At 35.0% G+C, this 18,151-nt stretch overlaps 2 protein-coding genes across 2 annotated transcripts; one reads left to right on the top strand and one right to left on the bottom strand.

Moving 5' to 3' along the window:
* Window positions 1–381: 381 nt before the first annotated feature.
* On the top strand, window positions 382–13,542 carry LOC142342790 (neuronal acetylcholine receptor subunit alpha-10-like). Its single transcript, XM_075394360.1, has 9 exons — window positions 382–439; window positions 1,065–1,683; window positions 7,524–7,772; window positions 8,141–8,185; window positions 10,646–10,752; window positions 11,059–11,251; window positions 11,617–11,703; window positions 11,880–12,147; window positions 12,564–13,542. The coding sequence occupies exons 3-9, from the start codon at window positions 7,533–7,535 to the stop codon at window positions 13,439–13,441; spliced, it is 1,818 nt and encodes a 605-aa protein (XP_075250475.1). The 5' UTR covers window positions 382–439; window positions 1,065–1,683; window positions 7,524–7,532; the 3' UTR covers window positions 13,442–13,542.
* Window positions 8,219–10,546, bottom strand: LOC142342789 (eukaryotic translation initiation factor 3 subunit I-like). The gene is made up of 2 exons (XM_075394359.1): window positions 9,655–10,546; window positions 8,219–8,806 (listed from the first exon to the last, which is right to left on the bottom strand). Exons 1-2 carry the CDS (start codon window positions 10,478–10,480, stop codon window positions 8,646–8,648), a joined length of 987 nt encoding a protein of 328 aa, XP_075250474.1. The 5' UTR covers window positions 10,481–10,546; the 3' UTR covers window positions 8,219–8,645.
* Window positions 13,543–18,151: the final 4,609 nt, after the last annotated feature.

Here is an 18,151-nt window from a genome sequence, read left to right as displayed (position 1 = left end):
TGATTACAAACTCTTGGGAAGAACAAATGGTTTATAAATAGCATCCATTCTACTCCACGTTCAGAAGAAATTATCCTATTTTTGTCCCACTATAAATACCCACAGGAGTAAATTTATATGTTTTTATTCACTATCGTAAATTTCCAGATGCTTGTTATAAATAATTGCTAAATTGTATAAGCTGCCGTCATAAAAATCGCAACCGATAAAACAATTCGTACCTTTCTGGTTGTTTCTTGTTATATCAAAGACGGTTATTAGAACTTACATTATTATAGTCGCTTAACCTCTTCAAAACATAGGTAAGCATGCTTTATGATCAAATTACATTTCAGTCTCTGCGGACCATCGTTGTTTCGCATTGTTTTCTGAAGAATACATGCAATATTTAATGGCCTCATAAAACAAGCATGTCGATTAGAAAACAACAATGTCGGTCGTAAGGGGGCGTACAAATTGCGATTTATACACCTTTTCCATTATTGTGTAAAAATTGAGGGAATCCCCCTTTTAACCCAAAATTTCAATTTAATTTATTCGCAGGGTTTTAGATGGCGTACTGACAGATTTAGTCTTAGGGGCTCCGAATGATTTCTTTATAAAATTTGGATCAATTTTTGGATTAAGTCGCATCAAAATGCGCTATTGAGCCCCCAGCTACAGATTAAACACGAACACTATATCGTAAATAAAAAGTTACCATTTTTTCTCAAATCAGATTTTAATGAATTTACAATATTATTCCTAATTCCTTCAAAAAGTCACTGAAGATCAAATATTCACAATCTTTTCGTGAACTTTTGAAGTTTATGAGTTCAGTTATTAAAATAGAGATTTACAGCGCCAATCTGGTGTTAAATAATCCAACATTACAACCATCAAATGTTGAAAAAGTGAAGTTTTTTCCTAATCTTTTGATCCATTTTAATTCTGAAGTTGACGTGGTTTGTTTGAAGCAAAGCGGTTGTATTGTTTCTCACGTGATTTGGTTGCGAGCGAATAATAATTAACCTTATGTGCCCGGGCGCCTGGTTAGTTAGTATACTTCTAACTTGGAAAAAGAGTTAAGAGGGCTGAATAAAAAGGGAGAGAGAGAGAAAGGGAGAAATAAGAAGGCAGTTGAAGTTACCACCCAGCACCAACGTCCATAAAGATCTAAACTGGAAAGAAACAGTATTAAGTTGTTTATACGTTGGCATCTTTGTTTGCATTTTTACCATTTTTATTCCGGTTTTGTCACTTTTTAGCCTAACTTGAATTTATTCTTTGTCACCAGTTAAAATTTGTGCTCTACCTACTTTTGCACTGGTTCCCTTTCTTAGCTTTAATCAATCATAGATGCTTAGTGGCTGTATATACACACCAACAAAATAAAACTGCCGGATTTTTTTCTTTTACCGTCCTCACAGATTTTAATTTTTGCGTAAGTTTTACAAATCCGCAGATTTAGGGATTAATATTTATTAATTCATTACCATTTTGGAGAAGTGTTGGCCTTTAAGGTGAGTTTTCCAACTGGCAGTGGGCAAATATTTGATTAGTAACATGTATTTTGTGGCCTTTGGAGGGGTTGTTTGAGTTACTTGTGAACTTGTGATAGTGTTATCTTGACGTGTAGATAACTCATCCAGACAGACGCTTCTTTTATCTGCCACAGAGGAGGAAGTCCTTCTTCAACTCAAGGTAAGACTTTTGGGTGGCTTCTCGGTCAAAAGAGCCACTTTATACACAAGTCAAAAATGAAAACAACCCAATTTGTTCAATTTGTTTTCTTCCCTGTCCACGTGAACAACTTTTTTAAAAAACTTTTTTTTGCTTGAAAAACGTTTCTAACAGTGTGAAAAAAATATCAAATGAAATGTCACGCTATCATCGAAATAAACTCAAACTTTCGGTATATAACTGGCTTAATACCAATATAAAATTAAATTAGTTTGTGAAAAAAAAATGCCGTTTGCTTACTTAATGGCTTTTTAATCGTGCTGGTAAATAATAATGGCAGCGCGATTGATTAAAATTAAAACACAGAGCTGAAACTGGAGAACTTTATTGTTATCCAGTTTTCACGTCTTTTTCGTTTTACTGATACTCAAAATATAATTCGATTCAGTGTGGGAACAAGAAAAAAAACACGAAAATAATGTTGAGTAACGTACAAACTATGAAACATTAAGAACGACGCAAAAAAATTCACATTGTCACTGATATGACACAACCGAAAGTCGAATAGAAGAAATAATTACAAATTGCAATAACAAAATTTTAAATTCTCATCCTTTCACTTATGCTCCTTCTAGCTCATCAATTTTTGCATTCGAAGCATTGCAGTCCAAAATTTTTTGCAAAATTAGACAAGGTCTTTGAACTGCTTGAAATAATTCGAATTCAGCCACAAGGAAAATCAAAAAAATTTTAGTTCATAATTATTAATTGTTCGTTTGTCATTAGGAAAACAGATAAAAAACAATAGGTTTACTAAAAAGAGAACAGATTCTAGAATCAAAATAGGTGTTATAACAACTCGGAGCTCATTACTATAAAAACTACTATTAAAATATCTAAAACGATACCTATAACACTTCAGTCCAAATTTCAACTATTTTGATGTAGTTAAGAAAATCTATTGTTTTCCAATGGATAAACTTTAGCAGATAAACTTAATAAATATAATGTTCAAAACATTAATTTACATGTTTTCGCGACAGAAAAAAGGGGTTCAAAATTTATCCGTTTTAAAAGTGCGGAACCTGGAAAAAATACAATTGTTTTTGAAGTCTCAGCAAAAACAAAAACGTCTGTCAGTTCTTCGACTCTCCAATAAATTTTTGACCCATTTTTTTAAATTGTCAGTTGAAAACAAGGATTGAAAGAAAGTTTGGAACAATTTTTTCCAAAAAAACTAACAAACAATGATAAATTGAAAATTGTAGTGATATTTATTCAGCACATTGGTGTCAAAAGAGCTTAGAATAAGGTCGGAGAAAGCGGAACAGGTCAGGATAAAAATTTTTTACTGTCAAAACGGGAAAAGGCGTTTGTTTTCTAAACATTTTTGTAATTATTTAATTACTTTTCAATAGATTATGAATGAGGCTAGCAAATTGTGTTGTTTTCTCAAGAAATGCAACAAACAGGGTCATTTTCACACTGAATTTAAAGGAAAAAAACTACTTAAAATAAAAGAAATAAAAATTAAGATGTGTGGATTGTTGGCAGAAACTTCAGAAGCGAGTGCGAATAAAAAAATTCAAATCATATTCAAATCACAGAAACGAGTTCAAATCAAATTTGAATTCAAATCACATTCAAATCATATTCAAATCACAGAAACGAGTTCAAATCAAATTTGAATTCAAATCACATTCAAATCATATTCAAATCACAGATGCGAGTTCAAATAAAACAAATTCAAATCATATTTCCGATTTCTAAAACGAAAAATGGTCATTCCTTTGCCTAGAGTATTTTTTAAAATTAATTATTGTCTTCAGCAGAGAGCCTATTGAAAGCTTTGCATAAACTTATCTGACAAACCTGGAGATGAATGGGGCCAACCAAAACGCACATAATTTATTAGCAATATTATTCTATTAGCACAAGTAAAAAATATAAACAAAAACTGAAGACGCGCAAATTCATTTTTTCATTACAAACGGGAACAAAGTTCAAAAAACAATTATGTCCCATTTTCAACTGTACAAATTTGAAAAAAATTGCGTCAAAATAAAAATTCTTTAATTAATAACCAATAAGAAGATAATCGTAGTAGTGAAAAGTAGTGTAAACATAGTAGTGAAAAGTCAGTAACGGGCACAAAATGGTCAACAAAATGGTACAAGGGTAAAAATGGTCAGTTCAAATATATCGTTCAGCAGATTAATGATGAAAAATCCTTAGAATATAAATTTACTCGCCGTTAATATAGATTGGAATAAAAGAGGGCTTGAATGCATCTGACTTAAACATCTGAAATCGATCAAGCAAGTTTATTTCTTCAATTAAATGACACTGAAACACGACGTTAGTTATAAAAAAGAAAATTTTTTACCAACAGAACCATAGGGAAAAGTATACAAAATAATTCATAAAAAGATATTACTTGAGTCAAAACCGAAGTTCGAGGAAGACAAAGTGAATTAAATAAATATTATTGCTACGTACAACAGGATTGTGCTCGTATCTGTGACTGATAATTCGAGTCAGCAATGAAACGGTTTATTCAGTTTTTCGAAAACTTAGAAATCAGTTATCTCACTGCTATTTTCAAAATCATACTATTAGCACAAAATGAGAAGATTCTATGTTAATTTCTTCTTTTTTATTACTCCTGGGTATAGCATCTAAAGCATTGATGGCGTTCGAGTAGCAATGGAACAAAGAGCTATGCACATAGAATTTAGTTGCAAATCTTTACCTCGATTCTAGAATTACGTAGAATACGTTCTAGAGCTACAGGTCCGATTATGTGGATATCAATCTAAGCTTTGAGTACCGTTCTACCTGGATTTGATTAAGAAACGGCTGCTATGGGAATAAAAAGTTTACGTGTTAGGTTCTCTCTTGAATTAATAATAGTAATTTATTAGTTTTCGTGTTGTTAGAAGTTGAGAGAGAACCTAATCTGAAGTAAGCATAAGATAAACTGCGCATAGCTTGAAAAGAATCTATAATTGTTCAACTTATACTCTGCTAGAGAGATGCAGTCTTGAGGAACACGAAAGAACAAGAGAACGGGTTATAAGAGATGGCTCGACTTTGAGAGCTTAAGACCAGCTGGTCTTAAGCAGGCTAGTGCAAGACTAGTGCAAAACTTAAACAGACTAAAGGTTAGCAGACTAGAGCTTAGCGGCTAACAAGTGTTCAATAAAAATTTATAACATCACGAAAGTTAGTTGCAATTCTATAAAGCAGATTGTTTTTTACATCAAGCTTCTTCACTCTTTTTCTATGGATCCTATTATGGTATTTCGTGTACTTGAAAGACTATACGCCCGGGGAAAAACTAAGGAGGGCTATAAAAGCTGTGTTTGCGTTCAAGTGTGTAAATGTTAGTTTTTCAGGACTTTGCATGAGTGCGTAACTGGATATTGTTTTTAAAGTTTGGCCCACTTGGCGTTTGCGGGGACTTTTGTGTGGTCAAAATATCAGTGTTGAAATATTATCTGTGCCGTTCACAATTAAACACGATTCGACTTGTTTCCTTCAAAGTCAGAAATATTCAGCTAATTGAGTCACTGTATTCTGATTTCCAGGCAGGCCATTTAAAGTCTTCAAAAAATATAGCCGTAACACTCCGGAACCAACCCGAAGTAGACCCCAGCCAACCACTGATCAACCAAAATGTGCCTCTACTCATGTAGAAATAAGAACATAAAATCAAAAATTGTAAGAACAGCATGAGAAAAACAAAATCCGTTAAAATATGATAAAAAATGAAATTAGGTTTCGTCACAAGTTGCCACCACAAAAAAACTATTGGCAAAAACACTTGTAAAAAATAGTTCTGATTCAAATAATGAATACCAATTGACAAAAAACTGCAAAACGGTACACACGAAGAAAACCCAGAAAAACAAGGCACAACAATTTTTGGTTTAAAAAATTTCCTACAAAATGCAAATTCTGCTTCTCATCAAGTACTCTGAAACAAGCTTCCAAAAGTTTTCGCTGCTCGATCAGCAACCTACCAAGGCCTACCAATCAGAGATATCCTAATCAACAATTTTGAAAAAACAAACAACTAAAAAAATGAAGGACTACAAAGTTTATTTTATTATATATAACACTGCACTATTCAACATTGAGCTAACAGCTAACCAGCAAACACAAGAATTCTAAAGAAAAGTTCAAAAGCTTGAAATATGCAAAAAATTTTTTTATAAAAAACAGGCAAAAATGAGCCAAAATTTGATCAAAATTACCCCTTCTTCAAAAAACACAACTCAAAGAATATCAATCTCAACAAAAGATCGCTAAATCAACTAAAAACAAACCTGAACCATAGTTGCGACAAAAAATTGAAGACTGCAAAAAGTGCCCAGAAAAGTGTTCCACTTGGTAAAATGGCAAAATTAGCTCAGGATATCATAAAAAATGTCTATTATTTGCATCAGATGTTAAAAAATACTTCAAAAATATTACTATTACAAAAATAGACGATAAAAAAAACTTTCGCTGAAGAAAGTGGAAATTAAAACCAAAAAAAAGCTTTGAAAAAAGCCGCACGTGATCAAAAAATATTGCTCGTTTAGCGAATTTCTGTTTTCACCTTCATTTTCTCGCTATTAGAATACTGCTCTATTTCAATACCACTCTCTTTTGCTCTGCTTTTGATTTCTTTTTGGCAGAGTGACCTAAGCACTTTGTTAACGTGCAGCATTGGAACTTGCATCCTGTGGAAAGAGAAGTCACCACACCAAGAAAACGATAGCGATAACTCCTCCTCGAGTTGTAAAAAAATAACAAAATATCTGAATGAGACGTGGAACTGATCTCCTAATCAACATTTGTAAGTCTCTGCTTGAAAAGAAACAGAAAACAATAAAACTGATCTTTGTCGATAAAGGAGAGAAATTAACAGAGTAAGTGTAAATTTTAGGAAACTTGTGTTAAACTACGTATTTCAATATCTGCGATAAAATCAGGTGCAATCCAATGAAGGCGCAAAAGTACAAACAAACCTCTTCCCTAAAATCACCAACTTTTATGTTTCAAAATCTCTGCTAAGCAATTTTACGATAGATATCTCAGGCCGGTAGTTTTTTTGAGCTTTTCACCAAAAGTTCTGAATATCAGTTGAAAGAAAATTTAGTAATTTCGTCTACCGTTAATTTTCGTCTAATATTAATCTGTTAAACGATAATTTTTCACGAGCAAAATTGCTATGGACGTACTCCCATGCAATTTTGACACTAAAAACAGCTTACTAATTCTAATTTCAAAAAAATTGCGGGTCATCTGATTTTGAAATTAACTAAAACATTCATATTTTTTATTTGGATGTAATTCACAAAATTCAACTAACATTGAAAATTTCTACCATTGAAAGGAATAGATATCACTAAGTCAGCTGCTTTAGATAAGCTGAGTGTATGTTAAGCTTTGCGGTATTGATCGTTTGCCGATTTGTGATCCCTATAAAACTTCACCAAAGCATTTAAATGACTTCTTCAGTCGTAGCTAACCTTTCTCCAAACTGCAAGCCTGAAACGCAATTGATTTTAGGACTTCACGTAGATTCATTTCAAAAAGATGCCAATCCACGAGGCATTTAATTTTGCTGAACTCACACTTCTGCCAAGACAGAACCGGGCTGTAGAGTAAACTGATAAAAATCAAGCGTGTGCCCTTAACCCACAAAATCATTCCCGTTCTAGCTGTGAAATTTCAAAAAATGTGACCATGTTGAGAAAAGCTTGCGTTGCCTACTGATTCATGAGTTATAAAACAGAATTATTACCGTTAAATTAGACCCTGTTATAGAACAGTTATATGATTCGAGCATGATGCTATTGATACTTCAGATCTCGAGCATGATGCTATTGACGTCATCAATTTTCACTCTGGCAACAGCCACGCTTATATCTGGCACAACGGATGTGGACGGCCAGGACAGCGAATTGGTTGATGTCCAGTCGAATAAGAGACACAATGAAGCTGCATTGCTCGAGTTCCTACTTAGTACTTACGACAGTCGGTGTAGACCCGTGAACAACATTAACACCACCATTTTCCTCGACCTTTCAATGTACCTGGTGCAGATACTCAAACTCGTTAGTTACATCTCCCTTTTTTTATTACTCAAGCAAAAGTTTGATTGCTCTCACCCAAAAGGAGGGAAGTTTGAAAGTGTCTAGCCAATGAATTGACCTATCTGTTAATTGATTGAAAAATTGAATTGGGCAACAATTAACTAACACATTTTTAATCTCCATTGATTGAAATTTCCAAAAAAAAACAAAAGATTTTGCATAACTTGAAATTATTTCAAACCTTTGGTTATCATTTTTGAGTAAAAGAAAGAGCTATATAATCGTACGTACCAATCAGCGTTTACGGAGCCTATTAGAAGGAGGTCTCAAGATGAATTGTCAAATCAATTGTTTTTTCAATTGTGCCCAACTTTAGCTTCGTGTTTTAGAGTGAAAAAGAGCAAGTGCTACTGTCCAACGTCTGGCTAATTTTAGTAAGTAGCATTTAATGTTCTGTCAATTCAAAAGCATTGGCCGTAATATTTTATTATAACCAGCCATACATCATAAGCATTGTTCTTTTATCATCTAACAGGACAATTGCGCAATTTAAAACATCGACATAGCATTTTGCACACTTCATATTTACCCCCAAGAGACATGAAACAAACTCAACTAGAAATATCAATCAGTTGACAATTTGGAACACATTCCTGAGATGAGTAATTTGTTCATCATTAATAGTGTCAAATCTGTGATCAACTGTTGATAACTTTGTAATAAACCATGTTAAAACCCCGAAATCGACAGTCAAAGCATTCATATTATTACACCAAATACAGCAACTGCAGTTAAGCATATAGCAATGAGGCGCCATCAACATCATTAAGAAATGTAACAACTGAACCAGTTATTAGCGAATTAACTTGATGAATCTCTTGATCTGGAGTGAGTTCACTGTTCGAACTCGAACTCCAAATAAGTCTCATCAAAGTTGTGCATTCTGACGTAACCCTCCTCACCACCACTGCTGTAGCTCTTACCATCCGGGTGCACAGCTATTGTGTTAATGGGGCCAAAGTGACCCTTCACTCTAGCAAACTCCTCCTCAAATACTAAAATAAATTACAAAATGGTAGACATCAAAAAAGAAACCAACAGCTAGAGCGTTAAGAGACAAATAAAAATGATAAAATGGAAATCAAAGCCCTTACACTTTCAAAACCCAAAACCTTACTTCTTAGAATTAAGATTTCATTATTTCCCAAGATTAAAATTGTGGAAAAAATTACGATTCCACTGTTTTATTACTAGTTGATTCAAAAATTTAATCTTAAAAACGTACTGAACTAAGCCTTTGACCAATTTAGAGCGAATTGCTCTCAAACGACTGGCATGCAGTTCGCTCCGTCAGTATCTGTGGCTTAGTGAGGATCGTTTAAGCTTAACCGAGAGAGGGGAAAAGGGTACAAAAAGAGGGTGCGTTATAGGGGCTGAATTGAGGGGAGGAAAATGTAGGGGGGTGGAACAGGGGTGGGGGGTTGGGGTTAAACCGCCAATAAACTGGCTCTCTCTCTCTCTTATCATTAATTGTAGCTGCGATTAATTGTAGCTGCGATTAATTGTACACTTAGAGACTAGAAAATCTCTAAGAAAAACTGCTCAGCGACTTAATGCCCCCCCCCCCCCCAGTTTAACCTACATTACCTGCTTCTCCCATTTTGAGGAAGAAAAGTCAAATGCGCAGGCACCGCCGTAAGAAAAGTTTACAGAAAATAAGCACACACCGCTCAAAAATTCACATTCTCATTTTTGAGTTGACAGAAAAAGCCATCAAAAGCAAAAAGCATCGTCCAAATTTTGTGAAATAGATCTGGAGTATGCATCAAAACATGGGAAATCATTACTCGTAATTCGTGGGATTGTTAATTCTAAAAAATTCAACAGATGGAAAAGAACTTACTCATATGGTAGAACTTGGCCTCAAACTTTCCCACTTTATTAGCTGTGGTTGTCACATCCTGCGCTTCTTGACCACCTCCGATTACAACGTGGTCCTTCACAGGGCAAATAGCAGCAGAGTTAACAGGCCTATCTGTCTTGTATGTCTTCAACAGATCCAACGAGAATGGATCCCAAAGTCTCGCAGTTTGATCTTTACACGCTGAGATCAACAGCAACCCATCGCGCCCTGTTTGTAAATCATTGACTCGGTGCTCGTGGTATCCAGTACAATGCGTAACTCGATCTTGAGTCTGAGGTTGGAATAAATTAAGGTCACCGTTGTCGTGTCCTGTTATTAGAATCTGACTTTGGGGACCCCAAATAACAACTGTTAACCTCGGATTGTTTCTAGGCATTACAATTGATTGCCAGGGTTTTCTGTTTGTAATTTGATCGCGATCTCGGGAATCAAACAGCATTATTTCGGAATCCTTGGAACCCATTTGATCTGTAGCAAGGAAAAATTCTCTGGCGGAGTACGAAAACCCAACAGATCGAACTGGTGATTCGCATTCCAATTTTTCTAGAATCTTCCCAGTTTCCAGATCCCATAAAATGGAAGAGTAATCTCCAGATCCTGTTAAGAGATGTTTCGAGTCGTAAGAAGGGTCAACTGACCATACTACACCGTTATGTCCATCATAGGTTCCAAGACGTTCGCCGTTAGCTGAGAACCATACATTGCACGATTTGTCTTTGGCGGCTGTGAATAAAAGATCACCCTCTGCGTTGTACTTGATTTGGGTGAGGGGCCTCGTGTGGCCCTGGAGTAAAATGGGCCTCATTCGGGTTAAATAAGATCAACCAGGAATTATCTGAAAGCAAAAACTTCATTAGCTGAATTTCAATTATATGCATAATCTAACAAACTTATAATCAAAGTGTCTCATCAAATTTTGTATACAATTCGGATATGCAACAACGAGGGGAAATGAGTGCTTATTTTTCAGACATGGCAAGACGAGTTTCTGAAGTGGAATGTGTCCGAATGGGGCATGGAGCGGATCCGGATTCCAGCCAGACATCTGTGGCTTCCTGATCTCACTCTGTATAACAAGTTAGCATAAATGCAGTCCAGCAAACTTCACTAAAAATTACCAGCTGAAGAAAGTTCTCTTTTTTCGGAACTTTTTATCGCATTTCAAAACTGAGAAAAGAGCAGCTTAATACTGATGTAAAGAATCAGATTAAATGAATCAATGTTTCGGTTAGGAACGAATATTTTTAGACTTGAAGTATTCAGCTTATAGTTAAAACTTCGAACTGGCAGTTCCAGGTTTAATCTTGCCAGCAGACGTGACAAAAAAATCGAAAAAAAAATCACAAGGTCTTGAATTATAATTAATGTTAATACGTGTTCAAGTGCTCAAGAGGCAGACCCGATTCTGGCCAACATGTTTGCGAGTACGGCAGTTGCCAGCTACGATGGATCCGTGACTCTGTGGCCACGACCCCTGATTCTACAGAGCAACTGTAGAATAGATGTGCTATATTTCCCATTTGATGTACAACACTGCTACCTCAAGTTCTCATCATGGGCATATAGTGCCATACAGGTCAAATAGCATTATCACTTAACATGAATTTCTTTCAACAAAATATTCCGGACCTTAAAAAATAGAAATGAGTTTATTGACAAGTTTCGGCTCCTATGGATTCTGATGTTCCGTTCAAACGATTCGAAACCACACTGCTTTGCGAGCCCAAAACAAACTTCATTTTTGAGAAATTCAAAAACTGCCCCCTTCTCACCCCAATTTTTATCTAACACGTACAGAATAACCGTCCACAACCAATTTAATGCCCATACTATGTAGTTAGATAGTGAATACACTATACTTCGCATGTCCCAAAGTTTTACTTCTCCAAACAATATGATTTTTAAACAATATGATTTTTAAAATGGAATCTTTAATCGCAGGTAAATTTGACGAGCAACGAGGGCGCAGTCTATTTAGACGACTACATCCCAAGCACAGAATGGCAACTGGAGGCAACGTACACTGAGGTGCTCACAATTGTGATGACAGCTTAGAAACATTTAAAGATATCAAAATGAAAATTCAGAGATCATTAACAAGCACCTCGCTCAAAACTATTGCAAAAGTTCTCGAGGAGCATTTTTTAAATACTAAAGAAATTTTCAAATTATCACACAATTCAATATGTTTAATTTGTTCCTAGGTGTCCTATATAACATACATCGAGGGTGACGGTGGATACAGTTTCATCAAATTCCACATCAAAATCAGACGCAAAGCTCTCTACTATGTAGTCAACCTAATAATGCCATGTCTGATGCTAACTCTCGTGATGCTGTTCGGACAGTATCTGCCCTGCAACTCAGGAGACGCTAAGGTCCAACTGGGCACTGCTCTCTTCACTTCAATGTGTGTGTTCCTACTGCTAGTTGGGACTATGATGCCTCCAAGCGACGTACAGCCTCTCTTAGGCTAGTAACTACAGCTCCGTCTAATTTAGTATCAGAAAATCAACCTATAACTCCAAGAAATAACGCCTCAGTCAAATAAAACATTTCAAAAGTGGCTAAAATTCTGAGAATTAAAAAATGCTGAAAATTGGATTCTCGGAAAATTAAAGTTGCGAAAATTGCATAGCAGCCACAATTCGATGGCAATGTAAGAACTATAGGTGATATATATAAGATAAGGTTATAGCTATCTAGCTTCCGATAAGCACAACCATGCCTGGTATTAATTTACTGTTATTAAAAAAGTAATATGCCATCCAAATTATTTCTCTAGGCAGCTTTTTCGCAGTCCACTCAGATGCAGTTTTGTTCGCCTGTATTAGTTTTTTAAGTAGGGACATAGGTTTTTAACTTTTAAGCCTGCGGCAACGTTTCAGGTCTTTATTACGGAGTGACACTGCTTCTCATAACAACCTCGACTGCTTTAAATGTGCTGGTCCTAAACGTTGTCAATCGCGATACTCCAGTACCTCACTGGGTCAAAGTTGTCTTTCTGCAATACACGGCCAGAATTGTCGCCCCGTCTTACCACAGAAAATACCTCTCCCTAAACGAATCTCCAAAAACAGTTCCCAGGGACCCCAGTGAAAAACCTCTGATCCAGTCAAATTCAACAACATACGAAGCCGATCTGGATATGCAAATGCAGAACTCATTGCCGCAAATGGTAGCCAGCACGCACGTCAACAACGACACAAACAAATCGGACATTAAAGTCTTTCATTATATACCAAACGGTTCACCACAATTCTATGTCACCCACAACGGCGTGAGCAGCGTAGCAAGTTCGGCCACAAAGTACGACCAAATCAACGCGACGGAAACATTTCAAGCAGAGCAAATGCCAAATCCCAACTTTTTGCACGCCCACTCTTTCAAGTATAATGACCACTGCAGCTATCGACTGGCAAACCAAAATACGAGCAGTGCAACACGCTACGGAGTTGCCGATTCTCCGATAAAGGAACTCGTTTCAAATCTTAAGACCGCAAAACTTGATGACAATGGCAAACTTCTTGCCGAGATGAAATTACACCTGAGCGAGATTCGACGTACACTTTGCAAGATCTCCGGACTAATGAACGAAAAATCTGACGAAGAAAATGTCCGCAACGATTGGTTGGATGTTGGGGTCGTTTTGGATAGAATTCTCGTAATTTTGTTTACCATTTTTACTGTCATGATGACCACGTGTGTATACAGCATGTACCCTTCACAGCTAGTTCAGAGCTTCACAAATACTGACGAGCCGTAGAACTTTAAACTGACCAAAACAATTTTCGAGCTTAATTTGTACCCTTCAATATGCATTATAGTAGCATGATATCTAATCGTAGTTCAGCTATTGCAAAACTACCACTTTTCAATGAGCGTTCCTACATTTAGGAAGAGGGAGTATTTACAAAATTGACGAGAAAACCATTATCAGAATGATTACATACTCTTTCATGTTCATTATTTAATAAAAATGTGATGTCATATTTATTGAATTGGGCGTAGGATATTAGGCGAAAGGAATTTTTATAGCCATTAGACGAAAATTCTGAAGTAAGGTTTTATGGAAATTAGGCAAATACCAAGTAAACACTTTAAGGAAGTACAGCAATACCCAATGGGTATAATAATGTAATTAAGTGACTATAACAAATGACTTCATAGAAAATTAGCTTGAAAACTACCAAAAAAATCCAGAATTTCCTGATTCTGATCATTTTCACTAGTAGCACCAAATTATTTTGAGTAAAGCTTTTTATAAGTATTTTAAACGTTCGCCATTCTTGCCCTGTTACTTTTTTATAAATCAAATCATTGCGCGTGATGACACTGAGTAGAGCAAAAAAAAGATGTAATACATTGAAAACAATGACATATTTTGCATGTAATTTTAACAACATTTTGCAGGTAAACACGACTGTTATGGACACTTGACAACTTTATAACATCCAGTGGATTTTGAAGTACCTCTAAGTTTTTTTAATTACTATTCGCCTAATTTGCACAAAACTATAGTTCTAGATATTTGCCCAATGGCTAAAAAAAATCTCGTTCGCCTAAAGAGTTTTTCGCATAATATCCCACCAATAATTGAACCAAGTCTTCCCGCCCTCAAAAATACCAGTCTCGCCTTTTCATCCCTTATTAGTTTCAGCGGGGATGGGATACTAGGCGAAAACTCGATTAGGCTATTAAAATTTTGCAAACTCGATAAGACATTATGAGAGCATCCCACAGTTTTAGAAATTCGGCGAATAGCAATTAAAACACTTGAAAGATGTACGTCATAATACACCCCATGCTGTAAATGTTTCAATTATCTTTAACAGTCGTCTTCACATGCAAACTAGTTGTTAAAAATACAGGCCACTTGTATCATTTGTTTCAAAATTTTGCAATTCTTTTACTTTGAGTGTCACAAAAAAGTTTCTTTTGGGAAAGAATTGGACGACCAAAGAAAGTTTTAAATTACTTCTAAATTAGCTACATTAAAGCCATTTATAAGTAAATTAAAACATTCGTCGGTCGTGCTATTCTTTCCCGAAAGACACTTTTTTGTGACACTCAGAGTAAAAGAATTGAAACTTTGAAACAAATGATACAAGTGGCATGTATTTTTAACAACTAGTTTGCATGTGAAGACTACCGGTTGAAAAAACGCTCGAAAAATTGCGGAGTTTAGGGTTAAACCACATCATAAAAATGCTTAAAATTCATAACTATGGTCAATCTATTGTTTTTAAGCTATTTTTCTATTTTAAGCTATAAGTCAATTGTTATAGTAACTTAATTACATTATTTCACCAATTGGATTTTGTAGTAGTGCTCTTTTAGGTGTTTTTATTGGTATTCGCCTAATTCCCACAAATACTTAATTAAGAATTTTTACCAAATGGCTATCCTACTCCCTGTTTCACCACCTATTTTTAAAGCGGGTAAAATGATAGAGCAGTGAAACCATCGAAATTGTGATTCCAGATGAAACAGGTACAATTAATATTAAACACACGGCATTCGACGGTTTGGTGCGAAAGCTTACGACAGAGTGAAAAGATATCAGAGTAAACGGATATCATGTCAAAATATTGGGGGTTAAATAAATTGTTGCGAAAAGAAGTAGATGGTTGGTTACTGCGTCGCCAACCCTTCGAAAATCTGACAACAAAAAATGTAACTTCCAAAAAATAGAGCTGCAAAATAGCGATTTAAAACCGACAAAAGCTTTTTCAAAATTATTATTGAGGTTCAAAATGATCAAAAACTACTGAACGCATTAGCGAAGTCAACATTAAGAACAGCGCCAGGTCGGGTTTTAAAAAATTGTTTACAAGAAGTCTCTCCTGATATTGCGCGCAGCACAGTATTCTTACATTTGTATAACCACAATTCATTGCATCACTGCATTGGGAGGATCAATGCAGCTAAGTATTTGTCGATCCAAAAAACGTTTTTCAACACGAGGTGGAAAGGAAAAGGTCAACATTAAAAAATGCCTTGGAACGGAAAACAACCTTTGAATTTAATGCTTTAATTTGACACACTAATTGAGTTGAAATTACCGCAATCAAAGTCAGTCGCCAATAAATATCCAAAAACAGAAGAGAATTTTTTGTGGCCTCACAAACACTAAGATATTTATTGCTTCCTAAATAACAGTATCAAAAAAGCATGATATACCCGGAACTCGGCATAAAAAAGTAATGAAAACGACAAAATGCTTAATTTGCCTAACACTGATACATAGGAAAAAAACCGAAAGGATTGTTATTAAAGAATTTCAAACTTTACTTTAAATTTCTTTAAAATGAGTTCCAGCAATTGTTCAATTAAATTTTGTCGAATAAATTAAACTTCTAAAAGTCGATAATTGTGGGACCAACTAAAATATCAAAAAGAAAAATCAATTTTTTTCCTTAAAAAAAAACAAAACACAGATTAGTGGATAAGTATGTCTGAAACAGACAATTCAATTCACTATACATACTTTTATTGCCTTTGTTTAAATAAGTTTCAATTGTATTTCGCTAAAATTCTGGATTATGTTTACTTTTCTGGAACCGTTTATTTTTTCAACAAAATTTCATCTGACATACAAATATCCGACAAAACTGGAAAAATTATACAAGTCCTCGAGTTCAGGAGATTAAAAACATCAATTTGATCGCAAAAGGAAGCGGAGAAAAATCTAATATGTATTAAGGCAATTTTAGCCAAACTGGAGAAAGCGGAAAGAGCCTACGCATCAGTATTTTTTTAAACAATCTTGCTTTTGTAGAACTATATGTTATTGTAGAACTAACGGATCAAGTTCGAAATTAAATGATCTCTGCTGAAATTGAAAAACAGTTCATTCTTAAGTTTCGTACGATGGAACTGTTATAAAATATTCTGTTCAAAATTTAAATGAGGCCAAAAATTTTGATCGGGTATGCCCTATAAAAGACGAAAAAAGCCGGAACAAATAAAAGCCAGCATAATGTTAATGGCAGTTTTAAATGTCGAAACAAAAATATATAAAAGGGATTTCAATGACAAAGGCGAGAACTTATTTAAAATTGGCAAAAAACGAGGTTAAATATGGCGGAAAACGTGTTACTGGTCAAAAAATGTGATAAAACTTTTATCCTTTTTTAAAAGGAAGAATTCTTGAAATATCTTTTTCTAGTGAAGTTCTACAGGCAAAGAGCTTATGATACCACATAGCTTTTTGTGCGCATCCTGACTAAATTATGTGGAATCATTTTAAAGTTCTTTTGCCTCTAGAACTCAACTACAAAAAGATATTTCAAGAATTCTTCATTTTGAAAAAAAAAATGTCTGGAAAAAAGTGGGGCTAGAACAAAGTACTCCATATATTTTTTTAAACGGAATGACTGGACATTTTTGCAAACAGAGGGTGAGTTCAATTATCTAATAATGCATTCGCACTAGTGTACAGTTAACTAAATGGCCTGTTCAGGATTGTTTTTGAGGGAATGAACAATGACAGGTAGCGATTCAGTATATTTTTTCTGAATTCTTTTACTAAGACTAAAACTAAATTGCTATCTGTTATTTTTCGCACTCCGGATAAAACAGATTCTAGCCAGCAATAACCACTTTTCTGCGTTCTTAAAAACAGCAAAAATAATATGTGCGTATTTTGAGAACTCAGACGTGTAACCCGAACGCATTTTCGTGAAGGATTGTAAACAAATAATAAACCACAAACACTTCCAAAATCCACACATTGGCTCTAGACAAGTAATGTTGGATCTGTTAGTGAGCAATTACAGCTCGTACAACTCGTATAGTAATCAACTCGTCGAGAGCAAGCTAAAAATTCACCGACTAATATCACTTCAAAAAAAGATTTTCGTGAGTCCTTTAACCGATCCCTTATAAGGTCCACTAATTTCTTTCAAACGTTTTTCCGCACTTACAAAGGTTTTTTAAATTTTTATGAAAGCAACAGATAGAGCCATGTTCATAGACGTACTGTTTTCGAGCCATGTTCATAGATGTACTGTTTTCAAGATCAAAATTTCTTTAGAAACTTTGGCGCAGAATATAAACAAGTAACTACACATGACAAAGGTTTCTTTAATTTTTATGAAAGCAACAGATAGCCATGTTCATAGACGTACTGTTTTCGAGCCATGTTCATAGACGTACTGTTTTCAAGATCAAAATTTCTTTAGAAACTTTGGCGCAGAATATAAACAAGTTACTACACATGACAAAGGTTTTTTAATTTTTATGCAAGCAACAGATAGAGCCATGTTCATAGACGTACTGTTTTCGAGCCATGTTCATAGATGTACTGTTTTCAAGATCAAAATTTTTTTTAGAAACTTTGGCGCAGAATATAAACAAGTTACTACACATGACAAAGGTTTTTTAATTTTTATGAAAGCAACATATAGCCATGTTCATAGACGTACTGTTTTCGAGCCATGTTCATAGACGTACTGTTTTCAAGATCAAAATT

Source organism: Convolutriloba macropyga, chromosome 7 (assembly GCF_964194025.1).
Source record: "Convolutriloba macropyga chromosome 7, txConMacr16.3, whole genome shotgun sequence".
Taxonomy (NCBI): Eukaryota; Metazoa; Xenacoelomorpha; order Acoela; family Convolutidae; genus Convolutriloba; species Convolutriloba macropyga.
The sequence above is the reverse complement of the archived record's forward strand: the minus strand, read 5'-3'. Positions and strand labels throughout refer to the sequence as shown.